The sequence below is a fragment of the Scardinius erythrophthalmus genome (genome assembly GCF_964197995.2).
Source record: "Scardinius erythrophthalmus genome assembly, chromosome: 1".
In the NCBI taxonomy this organism is placed as follows: domain Eukaryota; kingdom Metazoa; phylum Chordata; class Actinopteri; order Cypriniformes; family Leuciscidae; genus Scardinius; species Scardinius erythrophthalmus.
The window spans coordinates 31,073,141-31,089,954 of NC_138221.1; the positions used below are offsets into that span (position 1 = coordinate 31,073,141).

At 37.2% G+C, this 16,814-nt stretch overlaps 1 protein-coding gene across 1 annotated transcript in view; it reads left to right on the forward strand.

Moving 5' to 3' along the window:
• LOC308698868 (cytochrome P450 2K1-like) overlaps positions 1-16,814 on the forward strand; it is a 43,832-nt gene that overhangs the window by 2,941 nt on the left and 24,077 nt on the right. Inside the window, exons 3-8 of the mRNA XM_081379287.1 lie at positions 1,500-1,649; positions 1,734-1,894; positions 2,005-2,184; positions 2,967-3,108; positions 3,238-3,422; positions 3,502-3,643. Coding sequence (XP_081235413.1) covers positions 1,500-1,649; positions 1,734-1,894; positions 2,005-2,184; positions 2,967-3,108; positions 3,238-3,422; positions 3,502-3,643 — 960 coding nt within the window. The remainder of the gene's footprint in view (positions 1-1,499; positions 1,650-1,733; positions 1,895-2,004; positions 2,185-2,966; positions 3,109-3,237; positions 3,423-3,501; positions 3,644-16,814) is intronic.

The window sequence follows — 16,814 nt, forward strand, 5'->3', positions numbered from 1 at the left end:
TGGAGAAGAAGTGTTTTCCATTCATCATAGTGTTTTACATTGAGCACATCAGTGTTCAACTGGTTCTTATAAATGTATATTCATATGATGGTTTGTGTGTGTCATTTGAAAACAAAATACCATTTTGAGAAGAAATAACATTGTTTTGAATGTAAAGTTTCATTTTGCAGGAGAATTGAGGGGTTTTGCCCATTGTGTGTGTGTTTTTGGATTTGTGTGTAGAGTTCTGAGAATATGAGGCGTGCTTTCAGAAAATGTGTGTAAACAATCGAGAAAAACTGTAATAACATTTGAACTGTACAGGCCCGTTCACACCAAGGACGATAACTATAAAGATAACGATAAAGATATAATTCTAAAAATCGTTCTCCATATTAAAGAATAACAGAGTTCACACCACAACTATAACGATAAAGATATGAGGAACGATATCGTTGGGATCACTTTCAGAACGATTTTTTTTTTCAGCTGTCAAACGATAAAACACTGACAGTCAATCAGAATCCATTCTAATTTAAAGGTCTCGCGCATTTAAAATGGGGCGCGCGAGCGCGTGCTTAGAATAAAAAGATTGTTATCGTTCGTTGGTGTGGACGCATATATAGTTATCTTTGTCGTTATCTTTATAGTTATCGTGCTTGGTGTGAACGGGCCTAGAAACAGAATATATATTTTCTTCTGATTCCTTGGCTCAAGACGATTTTATCCCTATGACGTCATTAAAATATTTCTGCGATTTAAAATTTTCCGAAATATTTTGGGCAATTTTGGCGCAGTTCCTTCTAGTGGTATGAAAGTAGATGTAGATATGAAGTAGATATGAAAAATGGCTATTTTTGCTTATAACTTCTGAACTTTTGGGCAAAAATCTCTTTAGATTAGGTGCAGCATGAATTTCCCCAGCATATTCCAAAAAATGCTAATAACTTTTGATTGCATTAGCCTATTGTAATGAATTCAGACCCAATGATTCCATGGATCATGCCGAGAACATACCAATTTTGCCATATTTGGCCAAACATCCTGTCATGATGCAAAATGACTCAAAACTCCAAAACGGCTTTATCTCTGCAATGCTTTGGCTTTTTGACACCAAACTTTGCTGGTGGTGTTATTGCCACCTTATTCAGACCACACCACAATAATTTAGTCATGGCGCCACCTATTGGTCAAAAGTGATAAACCATTAAATCAAATGATTGTACTTGTGATTTTTTCAGCCATTTTGCCTAAAATGGTCTCAATATGTCTTTAATTGCTCATTGTTGCAGTTGGTCTGATGCTCCCAGCCATGTCGGCATTACTTATCGTGTTCATTGTGCTTGGCCCTGATAATTGCTGCTTGCATCTATAGTCTGCTTACATCTATAGTCTGCTTATTGTTGCTACTGCAATTGGAGTTTTAATGCAGCCAAATGCAAGAAAATGTCTGATTGGGAATTTTCCAGACTTTCTCATTTCTAGACTTGTGAATGGTTTGTTCTTTCTGTGTTTATCAGGAATCCTTTTTTCCAATGGAGAGAACTGGAGAGAGATGCGACGCTTCGCTCTCAGCAACCTGCGGGACTTCGGGATGGGCAAGACAGGAAGTGAAGAGAAAATCATAGAGGAAATTCAGTATCTGAAAGGAGAGTTTGATAAGTTTGAAGGTACAAGCTGAAACACATTTATGGATTTCTGTAATCATGCTATTTTAAAGAATCCATTGAGAGACATTTGTTTTCTCTTCACAGGGAAACCCTTCGACACAACACAGCCTGTGAACTACGCTGTGTCAAACATCATCTCATCTATTGTGTACGGCAGTAGATTTGAATACACAGACCCACAATTCACAGAAATGGTCGACAGGGCAAATGAAAATATTCAAGTTAGTGGATCAGCTTCTATAACGGTATGGAAGTATGTTTTACTGTATGTATTTGGTGACTTCATAAAAAAAAAAAAAAAGAAAAAAAAATCATTAATACATGCATTTTTTTTCCTCTCTGTGTGTACTTGTAGCTTTATAATATATTTCCGTGGTTGGGTCCATTCCTCAAAAGCAAAAGGATTATTGTAAGAAATGTGTTGAAAAATAGAGCAGAAATTATGAGGTTGATCACTGGACTGCTGGAGACTCTGAATCCACACGACAGAAGAGGGTTTGTCGACTCCTTTCTCATCCGCAAACATAGTGATGAGGTACAGAAATCACCTTGTTCCATAGAAATACAGGAGAAAGTGAAAAGTAATCATCAGCTTGTCTATAAAAACTAATTTAAAAATAAAGTATAAAACTAATAATAGTATATAAAACTTATTATTTTTATTTTATTTTATTTAACTTAGTTATTAAATTAAAATGAAATATGAATATATTTGGGAACACTACAATAAGATTTTTTTTTTTTTTACCATTAGTTAACTACATTATTCATCATATATTAACAATGAAAAAAACTTCTAAAGCATTTAATTAATCGTATGTGATGTTATTTTCCATATTCACTTTGTTAAAATGAAAAGATATCTGCTAATTATTATTTAATAGACCCAAGTTAACATGAACTAAACATGAACTAACAAGAAACAGTTCTATTGTTATTAACTAACATTAAAAAAGATGAATAATTAGTGTAACAAAGGTATTGCTCATTGTTAGTTAATGTTAATGCTAACTAATGAGACCTTATTGTAAGGTGTTACAGATTGGTAGTTCTATTAGTACAATCTTTTTCAATCCTTGTTGTATCATAAGCCAAGGGTAAAAGTTCAGAAATGGGAAGTTTGCATGCCTATAACTCAAGAAATATTAAAGAGTAAACTACACCTGAATGAATTTCAATGTTTCAATTGTCTAATTTATTTAGTTTTGAATGCATTTTTAATGTATTATAATCAATGAAGAACTTTGAAATATTTTTTCCGTAGGATTTTATAAAAAGTATAAATTTGGGCTTTGTGGATTTTTTTTTACTTGTCAGCAATCCTGCAAGAAGGACACACACTTTCACCAGGAGAATCTTCTTGTGACGGTGGGAAATCTGTTTGCTGCTGGTACTGACACGACAGGAACGACTCTGCGCTGGGGTTTGATGCTCATGGCCAAATACCCTCATATACAGGGTAAAAACACAGTATTTAAAGTTTATATTCCCATGCTGATGTTTATTTGTGAAGGTTTAAAAAAAAAAAAAAAATCACATCAGCTGAATTCATTTGATTCGTAAAACACAAAAATATGCCATAATGCAGATCGAGTTCATGAGGAGATTGACCGGGTGATTGGTGGACGTCAGCCAGCGGTGGACGACAGGAGGAGCCTACCGTATACAGATGCTGTGATTCATGAAACCCAGAGACTGGCTAATATTGTGCCTATGAATCTCCCTCATAAGACCAGCTGTGATGTTCACTTCAATGGATACTTCATCAAGAAGGTCAGTCAGAAAAATACATATTTAGCCCTAGAAAAGATGCTATGTGCATCTTGAACATTGTCTTTTCTCCATTCTCTAGGGTACCACTGTCATTCCTCTGCTGACGTCTGTTTTGAAGGATCCAAGCGAATGGGAGAAACCGAACAGCTTTTACCCAGAACACTTCCTAGATGAGAAGGGCCAGCTTGTCAAGAGAGATGCTTTCATGCCCTTTTCTGCAGGTACACACTCAACTCTAAACACCCAGTTTTTTGAAGAAATTAACATTTAATTAGGAATTAAAAAAACAGTCTCACTCTCTCTAAAGGTGTTTTCTCTCTCTCTCTCTCTCTCTCTCTCTCTCTCTCTCTCTCTCTCTCTCTCTCTCTCTCTCTCTCTCTCTCTGAGTTTTACTGACATATAGCCTGACAACATCTGGTCTGACAGAAGACTGTACGTTATTTTATTTTTTATTGCTGTGAGAATGTTTTCTGTTGCGCGCAAATCCTGGAGATGAGCTTGGATAGGCTTAAATCGCTCACGTGGTGCATTTCTGTGTGAGAGACAGATTTCAACAATCACCCGTCAGAGACAACAACAAAGCCATAGCACAATGAAATTAGGCAACATATGATTTCGGGGGTTTACTATTGTCCGGTTTCATATTTGTCAGTCAACTTTTCAAAATACATTCGGGGCTACACTCAAAAGATTCAGGGCTGAAGCCCCGGCAAAATTGGCTGACGCCGCCTCTGGCCACACCTAACATCTTGATGTAGGTCTGGCTTGCCAGGCTAACATCCCAGCTAGCAGGGAACATTCTCGGAACGTTGGCTAACATTCCCTACAAGTTTGGTTAATGTTTTAAAGAAAACATTTGAATGTAATGTTCAAAGAATGTTTTGAGGATGTTTTCTCATTCCAAATAATGTTTCTATAAGGTTAAATGTAAACTAAGATATAACGTTTTAACTGTAACATTTTGAGGATGTTTTCAGAGAATGTTATCCTACACAGCAAAAACTAAAGTGTTAAAATATGAGTGTTAAATGAACACTGAAGAGTGTTAAAATGAATGAGATAATGAAGTGATTAATTGAGTGATGATTGAGCATTATTGAAGACACCTGATGTTAACAAGCAGAATCACTGAAGGAGAAATCAAATTTTAAGTCACCATTATGGCGATAATTGTTTGCTTTAGTTGGGCTCTTGACCCTTAAACTACTAACTTTAGATTTTGTCTGGCTGTTGTATTTGAGTTATAACTCCCAGATGAACAAAGATAAAAGGTGATCAGGTGATGTTGTTTTCACATAATCATCATTTGACCTGAAACATTAAAGTTATTCACACTCAGTCAATTATCAGGTGCTTTTATACAAAGCGACTTACAACAGGGGACTAAAGTTTAGGAAGTTAGGTTTGCCTTGTTGATTGTAGCAGCCTGGTGGTTTTATAGCATACGATTTGTAGCATTTTCTATAGAATCCAAAATATTTCTTAAAAGTTCTGTTCAAAACATTTTAATTAGACACACAGACATCAAGATTCAGCCTGTGAATCTCAACAATGGTGACAATAATAAAGCATGTTGCAGCGCATTCTGGGTGCCACCAATCAAAACTCATTCATGGCTCCCATCATGCATTGCAGTATGAATAAATTATGATCTGACAGAGTCGGCGCCAGGGCAGATCTACTGGAGGGGCATTGGGTCATCGGCGGGGGGGCACTGACGTTTGACAAATATTTTGACGCAGTGGCGACATCATAGTCCAACACAGCACAAATGCTATATAAAACTAAACACGTTTATTATAATTATTATTATTATTATTATTACAATTACATGGCTTGGTTGAATTCTAATATATAACGCGGTCTGTTATTTCTTGATAACAGCCGCTGCTAAGTATAACGTTAACACACCATTGCCATGAAAAACAGAGCGTTGCTATGGACGCAGGACTTAACCGTAGAGACGGAACGGATTATTTTCTTTAGCGGAAGCAATACAATAGTTTTTAAATAAATAAACTCCTTTTTAAATCAATATTTTGTGTCAAATTATTGATTTATTTTGTTGGTAGCCATGTAATACAACCGCCTCGCTCTACATGATCCCTTACATATCTTCTTACAGGCAGCCAAGTATACACAAATGCAGATATTACTACACATTAATTGCGCAGATATTAACATAAATAAATACATAATCTCTGTATTACATACATACTACATTACATGTCTCCAATACCATCTCTGCTGTTCTTCTTCGTGCAATTTTTTTTATTCCCCAAACTACTTCAGAGGACACTAACGTTAACAACTCGCTGGCAGACAGGACAGACCAGCTTTTGATATGAAACAAAGTCTCATTTGGTAATTTCAAACACTTCAACTTTCAAATTTGGTAATTTTTTAAAGAAAAGTAAACAATACCGTTTTGTGGCTCTTGAATGTGTCGGACAGATCGCTGTAGAGCCTCAGTTAAAGGTGCCCTAGAATGTGAAACTGAATTTATCTTGGCATAGTTAAATAACAAGAGTTCAGTACATGGACATGACATACAGTGAGTCTCAAACACCATAGTTTTCTCTTTCTTATTTAAATCTCGTTTTTGAAAAACACCCCTGAAAAACAGGCGAATCTCCACATAACACCAACTGTGACGCAACAGTTGGGATCATTAATATGTACGCCTCTAAAAATTTGCATAAGCCAGCCCATGCTCAGTGCCAGGCGGAACTGCGCAGCCGAATCATCAGAAGTTCTGCAGGTGAAGAAACAAGCCAGGATCATAGAGAAAATGGCAGGTCTATCTATAATCTATCTATAATCGGATACCGCTACAGTATGGGATCAAATTCCCGCCAAATATATAGCGGTCGCGTATAAAAAAATAATAAGCGTGAATCAAAAATTTAAAAACACATGTAAAAATATACTGCACAAACTGAAAAAAAGAATGCAAAATGATCAGAATAGCAAACAACGTGGTCACGGATCAAAATATAATAAGCGTGAATAAAGAAATAACAAGCATGAATAAAAACTTTAAACACATTAAAAGTTATTTTGCACAAAACTTAAACTTATGGTCATGCTTTGTTAAAAAGTATGGTTTTATTACTGTGTACTTTGTGCTTTCTTGCATTTTCTGCTCATATTTTACTCTTTTGTACGCTTGTGATGTTTTTCTCTTCGCTCTTCTTTCTATGTTCTGCGCTTGCTCTTCCAAATGTTGCAGTTCGAGTTTCATGTAAATTAGGGCGGGCTTAAGCGTCACCATTGGTCCACTAGTTAAATTGACAGATACTCCTCTAGCCAATCAATCGAAGAGGGGAGTTGACGTCACACCAATGCGACTCGTGGCTACTGATGCTTACTTGTTATACAGGGGAAGACGACCATCAACAGGACACCTTTAAACTGCATGTGCCTGCAACTCAAACTGTTGCCGGTATACGTATACCTGGCAATATGGTATAGTTAAATTCGTCATCCTAACAACGACCTGTTACAGTTATGCCTGTCTGATGATCCATCATTCACCTCTAATGCACTTGACCTGGCACCGCGAGCGTCGATCTTCTCCGAGCAGCCACCACCTACTGGCCGTTTTACTTTAATATTTAATCAATAACAAGGATGTGTAATGTCGGTCCTGGGTGCAGAGTTTAGCTCCTCCAACCCTAATCAAACACACCTGAACCAGCTAATCATCGTCTTTAGGATATTTAAGACAGGTGAGGTTTTTAATCGGAGTTGACGCTAAACTCTGCAGGACAGCTGCGGCACTCTAGAAACAACGTTACCTATCGCTGATGGAGATGTTGCTGTATTCAAATTTTAAGCTATATTTAAAACATTAATTCTAAAGTAATATGCAATTATGTAGCTATGTAAGTAAACACAGTAAGTTTGTAATAAATCACTGTATTAAATTCAACTGGTTTCTCTATCTTCTCTGTAACACAATCATTTTCAATAATCTTGTCAAATTTGGCGAGGTTAATAAAAAAAGGTAGGCAATGCGTAGCGGCGACAGGTCAAAGTCCTAAAGTCTTCAGACAATGGCCGTTTTTAACTTAGTTTTTGCAACGAATTGTAGTGTTTCATAATTGCAGGATGTTTTACTTACAGCAGCCTTAGCATATTGACATCATGAGCCAAGTAATATTGTTTAACACCAATTACCAGTGTGCACATTAAAATTCTCATGTATCTCAAAAAAAAATGAATATAATTATTTATGTCCAGAGTTCAGATAGCTTTACTGCTTGAAAGTCTTTGTAAAGTTAAATTGAACTGCCGTCTTCCCTTGTAAGTGTAGCACTCCTGAAAAGGAGTATAATGATTAAAGAAAAATGAAATAAAAGAGAGTGCAGCAGTGCTTCTTTGTTGTTATATTTACTCAGAATGAAGTGCATCACGGGCGCGCACCACCTACTGAAGTGTGCGGTGACCTATTTTTTTACAGTCTATGGCGGTGACGCAATCACGCTGGTATGCCAAGCGAAAATAATTAATTTAATAAATGCACATATCAAAGCACAAATAAGAAATTGAACAGTATGTAAAAGTATTAGAAAAATAACATTTTAGTATATTATAATGGAATTGAAGAAATTGTACAAACATAAACAGCTTGTACCACGAGTCGCATTGGTGTGACGTCAACTCCCCTCTTCGATTGATTGGCTAGAGGAGTATCTGTCAATCTAGAACTAGTGGACCAATGGTGACGCTTAAGCCCGCCCTAATTTACATGAAACTCGAACTGCAACATTTGGAAGAGCAAGCGCAGAACATAGAAAGAAGAGCGAAGAGAAAAACATCACAAGCGTACAAAAGAGTAAAATATGAGCAGAAAATGCAAGAAAGCACAAAGTACACAGTAATAAAACCATACTTTTTAACAAAGCATGACCATAAGTTTAAGTTTTGTGCAAAATAACTTTTAATGTGTTTAAAGTTTTTATTCATGCTTGTTATTTCTTTATTCACGCTTATTATATTTTGATCCGTGACCACGTTGTTTGCCATTCTGATCATTTTGCATTCTTTTTTTCAGTTTGTGCAATATATTTTTACATGTGTTTTTAAATTTTTGATTCACGCTTATAATTATTTTATACGCGACCGCTATATATTTGGCGGGAATTTGATCCCATACTACAGTTTAATTCGAAGTTGTTAGTTGCTCTGCCCATTTCACCGCGGACTGTTTTTCTAACCTGGAACAATATCAAGCAGCCAGGCTTCTCTCGGCGTCTCAAACGGACGAAGGGGGCAATTTCAACTAACGTTATATTCCCGCAAGCGGTAAGTAGTGATTTTATTAACGATAATTTACACTGTGTTATCTAGATCCAGCGTGATATTGTTTTTTCCTCGAGAGACATCGTGGCTTGCAGACGAGCGAACGAAGCATGGCAGTTGTTCAGTGTTTGGATGTAACTACAAATGAACACAAAAATATTTTTTTAGCTCCTTCATCCGAGCCTCTGGAGAACCAGTGGGTTATGTGAATTTCTGATGTGTAATTGTTCAAGTCCAGACAGATAATCTTTCTCTCAAAGTCGTTCAACACTGTTTATGCATCAGTAGATCGCGTTGCAGTGATAAGATCTTCATTCACGCGATCAACTGGCTGTCATCTGCTCAATGCTGGAATAGATCTAAATACTTAAAAAACTTATCATGATTCGTTAATCCAGATAGCTGTAATAGTAAAAACGTATAATAGCTGTAATAGTAAATGTTTTCCAGATAGCTCTACATGTAATGCCAGATATTTCATATGCAAGCATGTCAGCCAATCACAGCAGTGGGCGTTTACACTGAAGTCTCACAGCAGACACGCCCCTTCAAACAGAGTGTCCAGATCAGGGTATGAAATCAGGCTAGGAAATATGCCTTTTATTTCTAAATTATAACAAATTTTGATCTAATAAACATACTAACATTATAAGGGCACCCCTGGAAACATTATAAAATAATAAAATAATCCATTCTACGGCACCTTTAAAGCTGCTCGTGAACCAACCATCTCTACCTTCTAGTTAATTTATATTTATAGCGTCAAATAAACATGAATGAATATAAAAAGGAATGTTGTTTTGACCATGGAAAGACGTTTGTTGCCTACCCTCCGTTTTTCAAGTTCAAATCCTCATGTTAATCTACTATGATTGGTCAGATCGCCTGTCAAACAAACTGCTGTTTGAATACACCAAACACTGATCCCTAAAACTACCCGTCATTGTAACCTTAACCAATGAAATAAGCTGCAGGGCGGGATTTCTGCTTAACTGGTTTGTGCCCAGTGGGATTTTTAAAAAATATTTTTATAGAAAGATTAAAAATACGGGAGAAATTCAGGGAAATATTTAAACGGGATGATAGCGGGATAGTAAGGTATAATACGGGAGAATCCCGGGAAAAACAGGAGGGTTGACAGGTATGGGTAGGAGGGGCATCAATAACCGCTAGGGGGAGCACGGCCCTCGAATGCCCCACCACAGCGCCGACGCTGTGATCTGAATTGTCTTAGTATTTCCTTTTCCTAATTAAATATTTTGTTTGTCACCATTGTTGAGATTCATACACTAAATCTTGGTGTCTGTTTGTGCCTAAAAATGTTTTAATTAATGTTTTAATGTTAAAGTTATAAATGTAAGGGTCAAGAGCCCAGCTGAAACACTGATCACCATAATGGTGACTTTCTCCTTCAGTGATTCTGCTTGTTAACATCAGGTGTCTTCAATAATAGTCACTCATCACACAATTAATCACTTAATTATCTCATTAACTTTTTATCACTGGAGTTTTTGCTGTGTAGCTTTTAGGAGAACATTCTGGGAACCAAAATAAAACGGTCTGCTGAAAACATTATTAGAACTTCATGGTAATGTTCTCAGAACGTTTTTAGAACAAAACATTTCTAGCTGGGACGCGTTATACATGGTATTATAGCTACAAACAGACACAGAGCACATTTTGATCCACTAGCGGGGATAGGAATAGGATGTCCTTTCTGTGAACAGCAGGAGACAGGTTTTCATTTGTTTGCTGACTGTAGTAGATTATTGCCTCTCTTTGAAATTCCTGGAGGGTGGTTTCAGACATTAGGAGAAGTTTTCACACTTGAGTTGTATATCTATGGACCTAAATATAAACGTAGCAAGAGGGAGATTTATCATCTACTCAATTTTATTTTCGGACAAGCAAAGTTAGCTGTTTGGCTCTCTCGTAAAAGTAAAATAGGTGGTATGGGACAAATGTGGTACTGATTTATGAGGGTTTGATGAAGTCAAGGTTAAGAATAGAATTTGAATATTATCGACTGAATTAGAATATTGAAGACTTCAAGTTTAAGTGGGCTATAAATAACTGCATTTGCGATGTTGACTGCAATGGCAATTTACAAATTTATGTACAAAATATGACCGCCGCTCAGGCCTGCACTGGCTTTCCACAAAAATAAATGACGTGGAGCAATTTGGCTGTATTGTGTGTTTATGTATATACCTAAAAAAAGTAGTAGTATGTGCATGTCTGTCTGTGTGTGTGTGTGTGTGTGTGTGTATGTGTGTGTGTGTGTGTGTGTTTGTGTATGTGTGTGTCTGTGTGTGTGTGTGTGTGTGTATGTATGCGTGCGTACATGTGTGTGCGCGTGTGTGTTTGTGTGTGTGTGTCTGTGCATGTGGATTTGTATGTGTGTGTATAGGTGTGTGTCTGTGCGTGTGGATGTCAGTGTGTGTGCATGCTTGCGTTTGTTTGTATTCCTGCATGTGTGTGTGTGACAGTTAGGGTTGCCAACTTCAGAAAAGGAAAATGCAGGACAATCGTGGTTATTTATAGGAAAATGAGGGACACTCAAAATATTTGTACTGTATCACACAGTGTACGTCATTTCAGTGTCTGCAGTTAAGTTTGTGTTTAAAAGGTTATCAGACATAAACACATTTGTATTGCTTAACCTATTTATGTATTTAATTCTAAAAATAATTTTAATGTCATACATGAAAAAAGTCACATTACAAACAAACCATAGTTCAAAATAACAGCATTTATCTAAAATAGAAAGCTTTTTTAACATTATACACTAGGCTTACAGTTCAAAAGTTTGGGGTTAGTAAGATTATTTTTTGGGGAAAAAAATAAAGAAAGTAATTGCCTACTTTTATTCAGCAAGGATGCATTACATTAATCAAAAGTGACAGTTAAGGTAATGTTACAAAAGCTTTCTATGTACTTTCTAAAAGCTTTAAAACATTAATAATAATCAGAAATGTTTTTTGAGCATATTATTAACTCAGGTAGATTACATGTTTTCTTGCGTGGCTGGATGTTAGACTCATGAACAATAATCACGTTGTTTGCATTCGCCAAAATTGATTAGCCGAAATCAAAACGTGGACAGTGAAAGGAAATTACCGTTAGTGTTAGACGAGTCCGGCTTGAAGCGGAAGCGACCAGACGGCAGAGGATGTTCGCAAATCAAACAATGATTTGTCTCAAAACAGTGATTAAAAAAAGCTGTGATTGGATGATGACAGGTGTCGGTGATCATTCTCAAGTGTTGTGGTCAGCACTGCTGCTGTTGCTGTTGTATCAGTCAGTGGTTTATCAGCTTGTCAAAAAACGGGACACGGGAGGTCACGCACGGGACAAATAAATTAGGCCCAAAATACGGGACGTCTAATAGCGTACCGCACGATATACGTCACCTTTTCTCATTAATATTCATTAAGCTAGCGACGGTTGCTAGGGGGGTCAAACTCGCGCGTGTCACTCATGCTAGACGCATGTAAACAGTTCACGGACGAGATGTCTACTGAGCTAAACCTGCTAACTCTGTCCGAGAATGATGTCCCCGGTGCCAAATTCACTGGTATAGAAGTAGAAGAACATACAAATATTCAATTGAAGAGATGGCTTGAGTGTAGAGGGCTGAAAAAGACGGGAAAAAGAGCCGACCTGATCCAGAGGTAGATTGTTATCGACAGAATTTCTCCCCCAAAAAACATCGCCTTACGCCACTGACAGTGACATTTTGCAGTTTCAACAAGCTATCTTTTACCACCCTATGTCCTGTCTGTCATATATACTATGTCCTCTGGTTGTCTTACGTCTGACAGTTGTTGGGGGTAATTTATATTATTATTATTAATGTATTTATTTTTTGTTTAGCGATCGCTAATGCTACTTGGTCACAACCAACAACACTTAATTTTTAATTAATATCAAATCTAAATTCTCTCAATTATTTTACCCTCCCCCCTAAGGCTGTTTCCTTACTACAGAAAAAGTAAATCTGTCAGATCTAGGGCCTACCTGTAGCATGACCAGGCTTGCTAGAAAAAGGCAGAGGCTGAACATGTCTTACATATTTAAATAAGAGTATTTTAAGAAAGTAGGCCTACATATGACTTTTATGATAAATGTCATTCAAGGCAGTAGTAGCACCTACAAGTAACTATATATATATATACATATATATATACATACATACATACATACATACATACATACATATATATATATATATATATATAGAGAGAGAGAGAGAGAGAGTTATTCATTCATTCAAAATAATGTCTAGGGCGTAACTTAGACCCATCGTTCACATTTATCCCTCTAGGTTTTTGGCTTCGGGAAACGAATAAAGAATACATCCTTCATATGTGGACAGTCATAGTGTCTGGAGTCGTTTCTGCAAGTTCCATAGCAGCAGTGTTTACTCGGCATGTTCTTATTTGAGGGATAACCGGCAGAAAACAAGCAGTACTAGCATGAATCATAAGCGAGCGCGCTTCTATGTTGACCCCCTTCCGGTTTACGTTGCTGACGTCACGCGGCCTTGCGGTCTAAAAATAGCACTCGTGCGGCACGCTATTCGGGACAGTTGGCAACCTTAGTGACAGTATCATCCTAAACCAGCAACCCTTCGCTCAACACCACCATCTACAGGCCGATGAGTGTACAGTCACTAAATGTGCACATAAATGAATTTATTTTATACCCCCCCATGGATGAAATTCTACAAAACTTAGCATACCCCCAGAGGATGTCAAGTTAATCATACACATGAAATATGGTGCAGTTCTGAACATCTCAACTGAAGATAGGGGCGATTAAAGCAGAATAATATTGCATTTTCATTTTTTATGGGAGGGTTGCAAATCAAGTCAAGTCAAGTCATCTTCATTTATATAGCGCTTTTAACAATGTAGATTGTCTCAAAGCAGCTTTACAGAGATAAGCGTATAATTTAAGGTAACAGAGATTGTTTCGGCTTTACAGCAGAGTTAAGTTATTTCCATCTAAAGTTAGTTTTAATTGATTTGGTTCCGTCGCAATGATCATTTGTTATTAAATTAGGGGCCGCTAAGACGACACCATTCTCTCTACACAGACTTTAAACGCGAACCTGTGAGAAACGCTGATGGCGGTCACATGCGCATTTAGAATGGGTTCTATAGTTATGTGCGTTAGAATATACGCAGGTTTGGAATTCCCTACAAGCCAAGCCTAAACAAAATACTTGTCTTTCCTTATAAATTTTGATAAGGAATTTTATTTTATTTGTTGCTTTGGGGTAGGACCGCGAGATGAATTTTCCCGACAACGCCTTATCTGTAGAGTGGTAGTGGGATCCTCCATAGGGAGAGACTAGTTGGCACTTCAGCACTGTGTTGTCATCGGTCCAGGTGAAGGTCCTTCGTCAGATCTGGATACGGCCTGGATCCGGCAGGCTGCAGGAAAAACCTTGGGATAAACACAGACACTAAAATTAGCGTAGATGCCATTCTTCTCATGATGTAACGAGTACATCAGGATTTTTGGGAAGTGTTCCCGGTTCCGGCTAACCTAATCTATGCAGCATAACATTAAATTATAGAAGTCTATAATGTATTATGTGAAAGCTAGGTCAAAGAGATGTGTCTTTAATCTGGCTTTGAACTGACAGAGTGTGTCTGCTTCCCGGACAATGGTAGGAAGACTGTTCCAGAGTTTTGGTGCTAAATAGGAAAAGGATCTACCGCCAGCAGTCGATTTTGATATTCTAGGTATAATCAACTGGCCGGAATTTTGAGATCGTAATAGACGTGACGGACTATAATGCGTTAAGAGCTCGCTCAAGTACTGCGGAGCTAAACCATTCAGTGCTTTGTAAGTAATCAGCAATATTTTAAAATTTATGCGATGTTTAATAGGGAGCCAATGCAGTTTTGACAGAACTGGGCTAATATGGTCATACTTCCTGGTTCTGGTAAGAACTCGAGCTGCTGCGTTTTGAACCAGCTGTAGTTTGTTTATTAAGCGTGCAGGGCAACCACCCAGTAGAGCATTACAATAATCTAGCCTTGAGGTCATGAACGCATGAACTAATTGTTCCGCATTTGTCAATGAGAGCATATGACGTAATTTAGATATATTTTTAAGATGGAAAAATGCAGTTTTACAGATACTAGACACGTGACTTTCAAATGAAAGATTGGTATCAAAGAGCACACCCAGGTTCCTAACCGACGACGAAGACTTAACAGAGCAGCCATCAAGTGTTAGACAGTATTCTAGGTTATTACGTGAGGAAGTTTTTTGTCCAATAATTAGAAACTCTGTTTTTTCAGAATTTAGAAGTAGGAAATTACAAGTCATCCAATTTTTTATATCCGCTATGCATTCCGTTAATTTTGTGAATTGATAAGTTTCGTTAGGTTTTGAAGAAATATAGAGCTGAGTATCATCGGCATAACAGTGAAAGCTAATGCCATGTTTCCTAATGATATCTCCTAATGGTAGCATGTACAGAGTGAACAGCAGCGGTCCTAGTACTGAGCCTTGTGGTACGCCATACTGAACTTGTGATCGATGAGACATCTCATCATTTACTGCTACAAACTGATAACGGTCAGATAACTATGATTTAAACCATGCTAGTGCATTTCCCGTAATGCCAACATAATGTTCTAATCTATTTAAAAGAACGTTGTGGTCGATGGTGTCAAATGCAGCACTAAGATCGAGTAACACTAATAGAGAGATACAACCACGATCGGATGATAAGAGCAAATCATTTGTGACTCTAACGAGAGCTGTTTCGGTACTATGGTACGGTCTAAATCCGGACTGGAAATCCTCGCAGATATCATTTCTTTCAAGAAAGGAACACAGTTGTGAGGATACTGCCTTTTCTAATATCTTTGACAGAAAAGGTAGATTCGAGATCGGCCTGTAATTGACTAATTCTGAAGGATCAAGTTGCGTTTTTTTAACAAGCGGTTTAATCAAAGCCAGCTTAAAGTTTTTTGGTACGTATCCTAGAGACAAAGACGAATTAATGATATTAAGAAGAGGATCTATGACCTCTGGAAGTATTTCTTTCAGTAGCTTAGTCGGTATAGGGTCTAACATACATGTTGTAGATTTAGATGATTTAATGAGTTTAGTAAATTCTTCCTCTCCTATAGCAACGAATGAATCAAATTTTTCCTCAGGGAGACTACAATGCACTGCCTGATGCGATACTGTAGTAGACGGTTGCATGGTTATAATTTTGTCCCTGATATTATCAATCTTATAAGTGAAGAAGTTCATAAAGTCATTACTGCTGTGTTGCTTGGAAACTTCGGTTCTTGAAGCTTTATTTTTCGTTAGTTTAGCCACCGTTTCAAATAAATACCTAGGATTATGTTTATTTTCTTCTAATAGGGTTGAAAAATAAGCAGATATAGCAGCTTTTAAAGCCTCTCTGTAAGTAATTGAGCTCTCTTTCCATGAAATGCGAAATACCTCTAGTTTTGTTTTCTTCCAGTTGCGCTCCGTTTTTCTGGCTGCTCTCTTAAGGGCCCGAGTGTGCTCGTTGTACCACGGCCTTGGACTATTTTCTTTAATCTTCTTTAAGCGCAACGGATCAACTGTGTCTAAAGTGCTGGAAAAGAGAGAGTTAAACGTTTCTGTAGTTATATCTAGTTCTTCTAAGCTATCTGAGATGCTGAGATGATGAAACTGATTAGGAAGATTATTAATAAAGCAATCTTTAGTAGCAGAAGTGATAGGTCTCACATATTTGAAACACGGAGTCGGCTTTGCAGCCTTGGCTAAATGCAAATTACACGAGACTAGATAATGATCTGAGATGTCATCGCTCTGCTGCAGAATTTCAACGGCATCCACATCTATTCCGTGTGATAATATTAGATCTAGAGTATGATTACGACGATGAGTAGGTCCTGACACGTGTTGTCTAACTCCAATTGAATTTACAATGTCTTTAAATGCCAATCCCAATGCATCTTTTTCATTATCGATGTGTATATTAAAATCACCAACAATTATTACTTTATCTGCAGTCAATATTAATTCTGATAGAAAGTCCGCAAATTCTTTGATAAA